Source organism: Lupinus angustifolius, chromosome LG08, assembly GCF_001865875.1.
Source record: "Lupinus angustifolius cultivar Tanjil chromosome LG08, LupAngTanjil_v1.0, whole genome shotgun sequence".
NCBI lineage: Eukaryota > Viridiplantae > Streptophyta > Magnoliopsida > Fabales > Fabaceae > Lupinus > Lupinus angustifolius.
Window position 1 is genome coordinate 22,916,648 of NC_032016.1, and position 13,898 is coordinate 22,930,545.

Below are 13,898 nucleotides of genomic sequence, written 5' to 3' on the forward strand. Positions count from 1 at the left end.
AAAAATACTGAATTGATATAATCTATAGATCCAAAATTGGTGAAAATAAATGGCATTCTTGAAATCAGACAAGTTAAACAACAAACCAAAGAAAGAAGGGAAAATAATAATACTGAACTATTTCATAAACTTAACCTTGCAAGTTGCTACACTTCAAACTCAAACAAACTTACAATTACATTGCCACAATGTCAGAATCAATGTCCACTCCATCAGAAATGTGCTACTTTCACCACCAGGCTTCTATCCTCTCTGATCTTGAATCTATTCGGCTCAGATTGCTAAACCATTTTCCACAGTCATTGTTCCATTGATTATAGGTTGTTGGACTTTGTTTTTCTGTAACACATTTTTAGTACTTGAACTCCCTGGTTGGCCACTCTACTCTTCCCAACCTTTCCTTTGGGTGGAAACCAAAAACAGAAATCTTCATTCCATATTAGATTCTCATAGGAGGACCTCACCAAACTGCTACATTTTGCTTCAGTTGAGTTTATGTTTTGGAGGGATTGAAGGGAACATTCTAATACATCTTTCTCATAAACAAAGGTTTCCACAGCCTCTTCATTTTCTGTAGTTGCATCTTGTTCGAAGGAGTAAAATATGTCATTATGGTCCTCATTGTCATCAGAAGGCTGTAAGCAAAATCCAGGAGATGTTTCTACAACAGAATCCTTTCTTTCCCGTAGTGTCCTTAATATCAGTGTCTTCAAAAAGTTCATTACTTGAACTGCATACATCAATGCGCTCATCGGGTCTTCCATCTGTGATCACAAAGACTAAATTATGTGACTGAAACCTACCATCAGAGAGATCAGCTATGTAATTTGTCAAGGCATAAAAGGAAGCACTAAAGCCTTTATAGCTTCACCAATATGCTAATAGTGCAGAAAATATTTCTTTGCCAAACAAAACTTAAATTAGATTTCCAAAATGTCCTACTGCAATTTATAAAGTGGAGAAAGTATGATAGGACTAATATAGTATGCACTATGTACTTCTTTTCTGCAATTCCTTGATAATTTAATTTTCTTTATAGAACTAACCTGGGCCATGTTTGGTGCGAAAACCATGGCAATGTTGTGTGCATTCATCTTATTCAGATGTTCGTGTTGGACAACATCAGCCATCAGATTGATAGCCCAGTTCAGAAGGGAAGCTTCAGTGTGAGGTAGTTGCCTTGCTAGTTCAGCACAATCCTCTTCAATTTGGGATTGCATTACCTGCTCTGGTGATAAAGAATCCAGAACACTTACAGGCATTTCCCTAAACCAAGCCTTGAAAAAGCACAACAATATCAAATCAAATGATCATTTAAAAAAGATAGTTCAGTATACGATGCTCCCACTTAACGGGTCTAAGTTGTATAGACATACGGAACGCTTGCGGGGTTGTTTCCATGATTAAGTATTTAGAGTAAAATGGTTATATATAGAGTAAAATGATGTATGTACAGGAATAATCATTAGCCACAAATAGTATATACAGTAAAATGAGTATAAGTAACTTTGTCGTTGCACCGAGGCCCACCCTCAAATCAAATGATTATATATAGAGTAAAATGAGTACAAGTATTTATGTACAGGAATAAGCAGTAGCCACATTTGTCCTGTCATTCTTATACCTTAATTAGTCCTGCCAAAGAATGTACATCAATGTCATCTGGGACCAATCCCCTATTTAATTGTTCCCTATAGTATTGGTCTTTACTATTGTCTGCATTAATTCTGAAAATCCCTTCTGCCTGCATGTGAAAATTGAACTGTTTAATAAGGCAGGAAGATACAAGTAGTCATTTGAAAAATGTACTAATGACAAGGTCTCTATAGAGTAGTGTATTATAACGTAAGACTGTCTTTTATTGACTTGTTTCAAATTGTGTCAGGTAGTTAAATATCAATGGTAGGAAAATCTTAGAAAAATCTAGGTGATTAACCTGTAATCCTCCTTGATCATACAAGCGCCTTTGCATTAGTAACAGAATTGTTGGAACACTGTTCCCTCTTGTCTCATATGATAATTGCATGGATTCAGTTGAAACTCCAAAAACAGTAGCACTACATATGTGACAATCAAAACAAAAAGAATACACCGAAGATCACACATCAGATTATTGAGGAAAAAAATCAGATGAAATAAATAAGAAATGCCCATCATTACCTAACAAAATATTGTGCAGCTTTGAGATTTTCAAGAATTTTATATATACATAAACAGTGATAAAAATATACATAGTCATAAATTTTTTGCAAGTAATGTAAGTCAACAAAAGTGATTAAAAGTTCAAAACCCTTTTTGACATGTCAAGAATCCAGAGTACATGATAACTAACAAGAAATAAGAAATCAATAACCAGTAAGTTAATAGTTTTTCGAGAAGGAAGACAATTTACATGTTTAAACTTTAAACAGATCAAACAAATTCCAACTTGAATTAATACATGAACCTACTCATGATAAATGCAACTAACTTCTGTAATCATGTTAAATAAAACTAACTAAAAATATTGCACAAGGTTGACAAAGCTTAAAAAATCTCAAGAAATATAATACATAAAAAAGTGACAATTATATTTCATATAAAAAAATGCAAGTAATACTATAACTCAGCAAAAGTGATCAAAATCCTTTTGATATGTCCATGATAACTAATAAGAAAATATTTGAAGGAAGAAAATAAGAGGAACATGATACTATTCATAATTACATAATTTTATTATTTACGCTATGTACCACGAACCGAATTCACATTGTTGCGTGTCACTTAATATGTTCATCGTAAAGAAAGTCTCATCAAATTAATGTAAAAAATGACGATCCATATACCCAATGGAATATGTATTATTACTCGTATCGCGTACTATGTAACCGAACCCGGAAAAAGGAATGTAGCTTACCTAGCACTGGGGGGCCTTCTGGGTACTTCAGGTTCAAACTCAACAGGCAAACCTAAGAAGCCATTGAATCTATCAAAGGTGACATGCGCAACATGGCGCACGTTAGTGGGCAGTCCAATCTCCATAGCACATAGCTCCCTCCTATCAACACTGTTACAAGCCATCAATGATTTCCTGAAAAGGGTCACAAGAATGGCCAAAAGGGACACCTCTTTTTCCTCCTCTCTCATCTTCTCGTTGTTGTCTGTGACCTCCACTCTGTCACAGTCAGTGACCGTAGAAAAACCTTCAAACCATTACAGAAGGAGGAGGAAGAAGAAAATGGGACGCTGGGAAATGAAGCACTTCGCTCTTGATTGGTGTAAAAAGAAAAGAGAAAGAAAGAAAAAAAAGTTATTTTTTAATTGGAATATAAAAAACCCAATAAAGAAATGATTATTGATGAGCAATTGGTTGTTTTATTTTCACAGTGAGGAAAGAGGAGGAGTTGGAAGCAGGAAAAGGGACCCCATAAAAAAGAACGTGAGAATCATCAAGTGCATTATATAATGTGTTTTGGCGCGTTGAACCAGTAATTGTGTGACTCTTTCGAAGGAGGAGTAGCATTGGGAAAGAGAGAGATATGAGTGTGGAGAAAATGGAATAATGGTGGGAAAGAATTTAATTGAGAGAGGGTAATTTTTTTTTTTTTTTTTGCCTATAAAGAGTAGGGGTTAGCGAGTCTTCTACCTTACTGATCACAACCAATTTGGTTTGGGGACTGGCATTATATTTGCTTCTTTGAATCATGTCTGGCACTATACTCAAATCTAGCATAATCTAAATATAGATTGAGGTAGATTTTAAATTTGAACTCGATTTTGTTAAATATAATAAATACTTATTTTAGATAAAGATTTCTTAATATTTTACTTATTATTATGAATATATAATATGATATATGAAATGATATAGGTATATATTGTTAATCATATATATATATAAGTTTGAGAATCAAAGATATTTTTAACAAAAAGATGCTATCACTCTTTATACAATTAGAGACACATAAAAATATGATAAGTGAATGATCATGAGTCGGGTTGGGTTACGTCATGTGTCCACTACCTAATACTAAATATTGTTTGGGTCTAATTTTTAACTTGAATTTAATCCTAGACCTGGTAAGACATGACTGTATTTCAGTCTGATCATAATCAAACCAAACTAGTAAGCGGGTAGATGTCGATCCTGCTCACCCTTAATAAAGTGGGTGAAATTTTAATTGAATTGTATGAAGGAAACTCGTTACATTGTATGGATGGTGATAAGTAAAGCTTCCATTAACTTAACTCGTTGATTTGTGTTAAGTTTGGAGCAAGTCCATGTCAAACTATTTTTTAAACTTAAGTTATGCTTAATTAAATTTCAAGAACTTTCGAGTGTAATAACAAGTTTAAGTTTATGACAATCATCAACATAAATTTGAAGGCGTCAATATATTGATGAATTATACATATACATGTAAAGAAAGTATGTGAATCTTAATATTAAATTAATTATCAATTAAAGTTCGTGTGTTAAATTGTGGGCATCTATATGGATATGCATGTATGGAGAGTGAATAAATTGAAACCAATGATAACCGATAACTATTAATATGTATTGTCCAACCTTATTTAAATTGTCACAATTAAAAGGTAAATACATGATTTTTAAGTGGTCTTGTAATAATTAAATAATTTTTATTCTTGATTATAATGATTCGATTTACTGCTCTCATTTTTATATGAAAATTGTTATTGCTCAGATCACTCATGTATATATCGAGTCTACTCATGAACCTAATGAGATCATTTTCTAGCTTCAAATTTTTTGGTTCATAAACCAAATTTATCTAACTAAATATTAAGTCAAGTTTCTAATGAATATTAAGTTACAGTTCATTGTTACCCATAGACTAGGTTAGCCATGTTTTTTTATAAGCAAGTAGTTATTTATGGAAATCTAAAAATAAAAATAAAAATAATTGAATGTATAGTTGGTGAAAGATGATTAGGGACCACCAATAAAAATATATATAATGGATATGAGAATTTTATATAAGTTAAGTCACTTAAGTATGTTGAATTGGTATATGTGATTATATTTCAAGAATCCCGGAAGACATTAAAGTTAGAATAGAACGATTATTTAGGAAGAAAAGAAACTAGAAGGATAGGACACAACTCTAAGTTATAGAATAATGTGTTTCTATTTGAGTTATTATCATCCTCTCCAAGTGTTGATAAAGAAATAAAATAAAGAAAGCTTGTATAAAACACTCGGTTTAGGCTTATTAATCTAAAAGCTTATAAGTTAGAAACAAATAAACTAGGAACTAATAAGTGTAAAGTAAACAAACCAATAACTTATAAGCTGATAAAAGGTATCTCAATACTAAAGTAGCTTAGAACCTTCTTGTAGCTAATTAAATATAATCCATTTTCTAAATACGAACAGTAGCATTTTTTTGGTGAAAAAAGTGACCAACTAACTTATAAGCTTATTGTTAGTCCTACCACAAACATAAAAACATGTATTTTACTTATTTTCCATATAAGTTTTATACTTGTTTCCATATTTGTCATCACAAATTAGTTAATATTTCCTCTTATATTTTATGCTCACAAATTCAAGGGCATTCATTATTGGGGCTAAGATTTTAGGAAGTTTGTATCGATTCTTACCTAAATATTTTTTCATTAGAAAGCGATATATTTATTATTGTTGAAAGGTGAGATTTTCAGATTCCTATGAGAATATGCCATTAACAAAATCCTCAAGCTAATATCTAGAATGATTGAATCCACTGACGATCGTATGTGGTGTTTTGAGTGTGCAAATGCACACCCCGTAATTTTTTGAGAAAAAATCTATATTATTTACAGAGCATATGTATATATATTGAGAGTGTAAGAGTTTTATATATTGATATTATATTATTCATTATTTATATTTAATTATCATTTACTTTTAAAATAAAAATAATCTAAATAAGTGTTAGATTATCTAGTGAGTGTATATAAATATTTAAGCATTGCATTTATATTACACTCTTACTTATAATTTTACAAGTCCAAAATTTATTGTTTTGTAAATGACATGACAAACTTCATAAAAAATAAATAATCATTATTGTATTAAAATATTTTATATTATTATAGATATGTAATTCGAAGAACTTCATAATCGAATATCCAAGACAAATACTCAGCTGCTTCTTTGTATGTCTTATTTGAGTCTAATGGACATCTTCTATAGTTTTGATATGATATAACTAATTGAATTTGTAAATTTTTATCCACATGATTTTTTGTTCAACTGATTTTATGATGTTTGATAATCAACTTGAGACTTACATAATTGATACACATAATACTGTAGAATGGTACAAAAAAATGTTTAATAATTACAATTTTAACTTAAATAATTTGATTCTTTAAAATGAATAAATAATCTTAATATAAGTTGGTCGGAGGTGGAAGACATATTGTTTTCCACTAATTTATCTTCTTTTGAAGTTAACAATACAATTTTAAAAACAGTTTTTTCAACTATGAAATTTGTAAAAGATAGAATGTGTAATAGAATGAAAGATACATGAATAGATAACTATATAGTGACTTATAATTGGTGAGAAGTGTTCAACAATATTAACAATGAAGTAGATATCTTTCAACAATTTCAAAATGTGAAATTACATAGAGATTAGTTAAGAAATATATATTTTATTTAATTAATATATTTAAATTTTGTAATTTTGACATCAATATTTTATCGTGACTAATTGAAATCATAATAAAAGTTCACTCATTTTCTCAGGATCTTATTTTCTCATCACAAAAAAACTTGTAAGAAGATAAATATGACAAATTATATTTAAAGATAAATATATTTATGTTTTTTGTGTTAATATTTATTATTAAATTTTAATTAAAATTAAAATTTTAATATATTATCAAAATTTTATAGTTATTTTTATGTAAATATATTTTTATAAAAGTTTTTTTTTTACTAACCAAACACAGTATAACTCCTTTTGGATGGATCCAGGTCAGCTTTATACTGTACAGCTTGGCACAATGTGTTAATGTCACTACCTTAACTTACGTGGCTTTTCCACCTCATCACTCTCTGTTTCCCAAGAAAGTGAAACCAACGCACACAACCCAACGCAAACTGAAACCATGGCGGTGAGGGCAACGGTTTCGCGATTTCCAATCGATACTGACGCACGCGAGGGCTCAGGCTTACTATGGGGAGTAACCGTCACTCCCTTCGCCGCCGTCGACGAGAACGGTCAATCTCCGGCATACGGATCCGGTGGCGACCTCCTCCCCCGATGTGAGAACTGCTATGCCTATTTCAACACCTTTTGTGAGCTTGAACAGTGGTCCTGGTCTTGCTCTCTCTGCGGTTCTGTCAATGGCCTATCCTCTGATGCTGTCGAACGCTACTCTCGTCCTCAATCCTGCGCTGAGATGATGTCATCATTCGTAGATCTCGAATTGCCACAAGGTAATTTGTGCTAAATGTTACGGTTACGAGTTTTGGTTCTTTGAATCGATGCGTTAATTCTTCATTTGCAATTCCGTAGGGTTTTAAATTTGTTAACTATTGTGTTTTTTTTTCAATTTGGAATTTGAATTGTTGCAGAAGAATCAGCGGAAGGAGGAGGAGCAATGCAAGCATGTCCAGTATATGTTGCTGCTGTTGACTTGTCCTGTACGATTTATTTTGTTTAAACAATTGTTATTATTGTTTATTTTCTTACTCATTACAGCTTAGTGATACACTAATTGTAATTGCAACAGTTTGTGAGAACTTTTCATGCTTGTATTTTATGATGCTCTGGTATAATAGATCGTTTAGGAGTTAGGACATAGGAATTTCATGGTCTTGTTTGCATGTTTTTGCATTTTATTAGTTGGTTCCATGGTTTTAGCATGTGTATGAGAAATCAGTGTAACATTTAACCTATATTTCAGAAGGTTATATTGTTCATGGTGATTTGAAGTTTTGAACTTTCATCTGCAACCTTGATTCATTTACTAACTATGTCAATATATCCTTTTATAATTGTTAGTTTGTGAATTTCTGACTTAGAGAAGTATTTTGGGTTCTACTACAGCTTCAGAGGAGTTTCTGGAACTCACTAAAAGTGCATTGCTGGCAGCTTTGGAAGGTATTATTCTGATCAAACTATCTATAACTTTTATGCATAAGGTAGATCTTTTGAAATTTGTTCTTAATTGTTTCACATTTTGTTTTATTGTAGCTCTTGCTCCTGGTTCACTTTTTGGGCTTGCTACCTTCAGCCACAAACTAGGGCTGTATGATGTTCAAGGTCCTATACCTGTTGTCAAAAATGTTTTTATCCCTCCTGATGCAGAGGGAACCTTGCCAATTGAGCTTGAAGATGTGATGCCTTTGTTACAGTTTCTGGCTCCTGTATGTTAATCATATCCCACATTTTTATATTTTAGAAAATCTGTTCTCATGTTGACTCACAACGATCACAAAATATGGAAAAGTGTGTCAGATCTAAAATCTTAATGTTTATTGAAGGTGGAAACTTGTAAGGATCGTATTGCATCAGCACTTGAAACACTTAGACCAACATCTTCATGGGAGAGAACCACGGCAGCAGGTCAAGGACTGGATGGTGTTCTGTTAGGTGGGCGTGGTTTTGGAGTAGCAATGGAAGCCCTTTGCAATTACCTTGGATCTGAATATGGGAACACCTATGCTTTAGGTTTGAATGATTAAATATGAAGCTCGCCATTTATGATTTCGTTAGTGTGTTAATTTAATGTCTGATCGTGCATACAAGCTTTAAGTGGATAATATTTCTATTAAACATTGCAGCTAGAGTCTTTGCCTTCTTGTCGGGGGCCCCTGATTATGGCGCTGGACAGTTGGATACAAGACGATATGGCGAGCAGTATGCAAGCAAAGGAGAAGATGCAGATCGTGCTTTGCTTCCAGAGCAGACACCATTTTATAAAGATCTGGTATTTAACTTTTGTTATTATTACTTTTGTCTTCCATATTTTAGAGGTGGAAGAGTTGACATGTGTATTACAGGCTGCTGTTGCTGTTCAAGCAGGTGTCTGTGTGGACATTTTTGCTGTGACAAATGAGTACACAGACTTGGCATCCCTAAAATTTCTGAGTATTGAAAGTGGGGGCTCCTTATTTTTATATACAAGTACTGAGGATTCAACCTTGCCTCAGGACATGTAAGTCTCATCAGTTAGCTTAATATCTCTCACCCTTGACATGCTTTATGAGAAAAGTATTGCAATTCCTCGACATAAATCAGTAGGAGATAGTTGTTCAGTATTTGCCGAGTGGCTGTTTCTACCTTACTAGCTCAACTTGAGGTGCTATTATATCCGACCTTGTCCTCATTCACATCAGATTCAAATTAATCATTAGTCAAACCTAGGTTTATGTTAACCTCATTTAAATAAATGCTCATTGTTCTGGTTAAGTATTAATTACTTGAAATAATGAAGTCCAATTAGATTGAACATTCATTGTTTTTATTAGTCATTTACTTTAAGTGGTAAATATGAACTCAAATTTGGTAACTAAACTCAAATGTTGTTGAAACCAGAGAGGTGTTGACAACAGCACGGTAGCACCTAACATATAAATGACAGTTATGTACATTATTTCACGTATATCACTATAGGTGGCTAATTGTGATCTGTTCTCTTTTCAGGTATCGAATGCTGAGCCGACCATATGCTTTTGGTTGTGTCCTCCGAATGAGAACCTCAACTGAATTTAAACCTGGAAATTCTGTAAGTGTGTTTGATATGAATTTGAAATTCACAATTTTCACATCTGCTTATAGAATAACTTAATATTGTATTTCAGTATGGTCACTTCTTCCCAGATCCACAGTATGAAAATGTTCAACACATCATATGTTGTGATTCTTATGCTACATATGCTTATGACTTTGTGTTTGAGAACAATGTTGGATTTTCAAGGTACATTTTTTTACCGATTACAAACATGTCTTGCATCTTCTGGCTTAAAGGAATATTCATTTTAAAGGTGTTATTATTTTAGTATGATGTATGAAGAAGTTGGAAATGTCGTGATAAGGCTTGTACTTTTCTGTTAATTAGGCTTCAAATTTTTTAGTTTTTATCATGACATAATCCACACTGTTAAATTCCAAACTCATTACTTTGTTTGTCAATTAACCTATGCTTTGTTTTTTGTTTCACTTAATGTAAGTGTAATAACCTGATCACTTTTAATAGTTTGTGCCCTATAGCTTTAATTTCTTGATTTTTTGGTACTGTTTTTCTTCAACTGGAATATGGAGAACTACAATAATTTTTAAATTTGTGGACAAAAACAACTTGACGTGCTTTTGCTAGACAATTATATGATTCTCATTGTTCGCAAATTATTTTAGTCAGTATGCCCATTGGGGGATGCTTAAATAATCCAATGCTGTTTCACAGTTATCCTTTATGTGTTGAGCTGTTGAACTTGAATTATGTATTTCCTACTGAAAGAAATTATACTGCCTTTGGCACTTTATCAAACACAAATGTTACAATTATCTCAGAAATCAGAATGTGGCAAAACTGTCAATGAGATGATTGACTTCAGATTTCTTCTGAATAAGGAAATCCTAGAGTTTACTGTGCGCACAAGAACGTAGCATAAAGAACGAAGAATGATTGGACATGCATATTGTTTGACTGGAGTCATGGTGATTTTCCATAAACATTAAAAGTGTTTATCTTCTTAAAAAAAGAACACTTTCTCTTTGCTTGCTGGGGTTTATACTTTGTACAATATACATTAAATACGGTTCTTGTTTTTGGCTTGTGAATTGAATGCAATAATTTTCTCTTTTGAATCAGGAGTAGCTGAATAAGTTTTGATCTTTAATGACATAATTTATCTTATATGGTTGATGCATTATTTATCATAAAATACTTGTAGTTCTTGTTTGATACATTTCCTATTCTGATTAAAGTTTCTATTACTTTTTACAGAACTCTGTCAGATCTTCCTACAATTCAGATTGCATTTCAGTACGCAGTTGTTGTTCCTCCCCAGGAACTTTCAGATTCAGAAGGGGTTTCTACAAGTAGGTACGGTAATCCATCTGAGGGCTGAAATTAAATTGGTTACATGCATCTTTACATGTTGTAAATGTATGGATACTTTCAATATTATCCATGGTAGATGCAGTCAAATTAGATTTCATGTCCAAGTTTGTCATTTGAACAAAATTATTTTATAATTAATAACTACTCACTATTTGTAATGGCATACAGTTTCTCTCTCAATGTTTGTAGCTGGTTCCTTGACCATGGTTTCTTTTGTGCAAGTAAAGTCATTGTATATCCACTGATTTCTAGTTCCAAGACTATATCCCTGCTGATCTTGAATATCACCAATACATTATTATCACACGGAAGATGTGGCCTGTTGTCTAGATAAAGAAATAATTTATGGATATTTTGCCACTTTGTTTCTGTCATCTTTTAGGAATAGCATTATCTGTTAGTTGATGATGGGATGTCTTTCTCTTACCATTACATTTCTAGGTTTTGTTTAATCTCCTAAACTATGACTATGAATCATAACATCAACGTAAGCAAGAGTTTGATATTTTTTGGGAACAAAGACTGTGCTTCTTGTACATTGTAGAACAAGTTGTAGTGAATATGTTAGGATCCAATGTGAGATATGGGACTTTGCCATCTGGTCCACCGGTCATTTTCCTTTTACATTCAACATTTTGATATGGGTTAACTTTGTTCTGTAAAAACTGCTTTTTAGGATGTTAATTCTATTTTCTTTGATGATATTTTGTTTGGTCATATCCTAAGACTCTCTGTTCACTTTATATTTCCCATATTTTTCCAACATCCGAAGATTACTTAAAGATGGATTCAAGGCTTGTTGGACTCAGTTTGTTATGCTTATTATTGACACAGAACCACACATTCCCTTAAACGCCGGCTAAGGATCCGGACATTGCAGTTTGGCGTTGCTAAAAACATTCATGAACTTTATGACAGCTGTGATCCTGAAGTTTTGCTATCATTGCTTGTTCACAAGGTGAATTATATAATCAACCTAACTTCTATGCCCTCTGTATTGATGCTTTTCTTCCCCACTCTTCAAAGTCAATTCTGTTTATTTTATGTTTTTCTAACTTGTTTTTAATCTACCAACTGTTGATAATAATAAAATTACCATCATGATATTGTTCTTGTCCTTTTCTTTTTTACTTATATTGCATTCTGCAGGTTATATTAGCCTCTTTAGAGGAAGGAGTTCGGGAGGGTAGGATTTTGCTTCAAGAATGGCTAGTGATCCTCACAGCTCAGTACAATGATGCTTATAAACTTATTCAGAATAGTAATGGAAGTTCCATAATCTCTCAGATTGATGTTGCATTCTCTCAATGTCCTCAACTGCAGCCCCTACCGCGCCTAATTTTCGCTCTCCTTCGAAATCCTCTTCTCCGCTTTCATGAAGAAGGCGTTCACCCTGACTATCGCATCTATCTTCAATGCCTTTTCAGGTGATTGGGGCTCTATTTTGAACAATGGAGTTTTGAATAATTATGCCATAAATGCCTGGGTGAAGGAGTTAAACAGACTAACATCAGAATCTTAGCACATGGTCTTTTTTATCAAAATGATGCCATGTGAATCTTGAATTTAGAACCTAGTATCCTACTGTGTGTAATTTAGAAATAAAAGGTTATATTTGGATATTATTTTCTCTACTTGTAAAGTAAATAATCAATCCCAATCAAGATATATATATATATAATATATAAACTTGTTTAAGTTGTCTTGGTTAAGATGAGTAGAATTATAGTATTTCTCACAAGAAATGACTGGAAAAATGAGTATCCTTATTGAATGATAACGGTGTGGGAGGCTAGTTAGGTCACTAAATTATGTAAGTGCAAAGTTTTACTGACATGATTTGTAGTTCTGCATTTCTATGTTGAGTTTCTGTATTCAAGAACTGATTATGCAATTCAACATCATTTGTGTTGTAGTGTGCTGGAACCAAGTTCTCTTCATCGTGCAGTGTATCCAGTGTTGACATCATATGCTACTCCAGATAAACAAGCATATCCTCGCCACTCATTGAGTCGTGCTGCACTGATTACCAGTGGCAGTCCGATATTTTTCCTTGATGCATTCACAATTCTGATTGTGTTTTATTCTTCGACTGCAGACCCAACACTTCCTTTTCCTCCACCTCATGATTGTAAGACTTCTCTATTTTTATTCTGTCTTTTCTGGATCAGTTGGTAGAAGATAAAGCATAACATTCGTGCTCTGCATAAATTTTGTGCAAAATACCTTGTCAGGTTTGTTAAGGACTACAATCAACAAGTTGAAGCAAGAGAGATGCATCACTCCCAAACTCATTTTTATTCGAGGAGGGCATGATGATGCCTCAATTTTTGAGAACTTTCTGATCGAGGAGCAAGATGTTGATGGAAGTGGCCTTACAAGTGTGATGGGTTTTGTTTCCTTTCTTGAAGATATTACGCAGAAAGTTTTGGAGTTCATGAAGTAGAAATCTTTTGGGGTACAGTGTCTGATTACAGATACATGAAATATATACATCAAGAACGACCTTCCACTATGAAGGAATTGTTCAGAGCTGGTCAAGAATCAAACATGGAATAGAGTTAATGGTAGCGGGCTTTGTTGTACCTGCTTTATATCACTCGATAGAGATGCAAGTCAATGACAATGTACATTTAAATATCACTTTTTTATATAAAAATTGTCTTTGTAAAACCATTTTTTAGCATACATTTTTTTATCCTGCCTTTCTGTTTTTCTTTTCTAATATCTAGGTCATAGTTATACAGTTTCTACTCTACCTTGAAAATTTGCCCTTCACAATCCCTGTTGTCATGTCACAGTTCTCAAAAGTTGGCCTATCCCCAAAATTT

At 32.9% G+C, this 13,898-nt stretch overlaps 2 protein-coding genes across 2 annotated transcripts; one reads left to right on the forward strand and one right to left on the reverse strand.

Annotated features, from left to right (window-relative positions):
• LOC109353568 (rho GTPase-activating protein 1-like) lies at positions 191–3,192 on the reverse strand. The gene is given in 7 exon segments (XM_019595903.1): positions 191–294; positions 297–383; positions 386–764; positions 1,047–1,277; positions 1,625–1,744; positions 1,937–2,057; positions 2,897–3,192. Coding segments are annotated over 7 exon segments (1,233 nt in total). The 5' UTR covers positions 3,127–3,192; the 3' UTR covers positions 191–229.
• Positions 7,074–13,739, forward strand: LOC109355258 (protein transport protein SEC24-like). The gene is made up of 14 exons (XM_019598310.1): positions 7,074–7,435; positions 7,574–7,642; positions 8,049–8,102; positions 8,196–8,368; positions 8,486–8,672; positions 8,786–8,931; positions 9,005–9,159; positions 9,648–9,729; positions 9,806–9,921; positions 10,951–11,049; positions 11,902–12,025; positions 12,217–12,494; positions 12,984–13,198; positions 13,302–13,739. The coding sequence occupies exons 1-14, from the start codon at positions 7,105–7,107 to the stop codon at positions 13,511–13,513; spliced, it is 2,241 nt and encodes a 746-aa protein (XP_019453855.1). The 5' UTR covers positions 7,074–7,104; the 3' UTR covers positions 13,514–13,739.

Coding starts and splice junctions, on each gene's coding strand:
- LOC109355258 (XM_019598310.1), top strand. CDS start 7,105: ATGGCGGTGAGGGCAACGGTTTCGCGATTTCCAATCGATACTGACGCA. Junction 8,369..8,485: donor TGTTACAGTTTCTGGCTCCT/GTATGTTAATCA, acceptor TGTTTATTGAAG/GTGGAAACTTGTAAGGATCG. Junction 9,922..10,950: donor AACAATGTTGGATTTTCAAG/GTACATTTTTTT, acceptor TACTTTTTACAG/AACTCTGTCAGATCTTCCTA.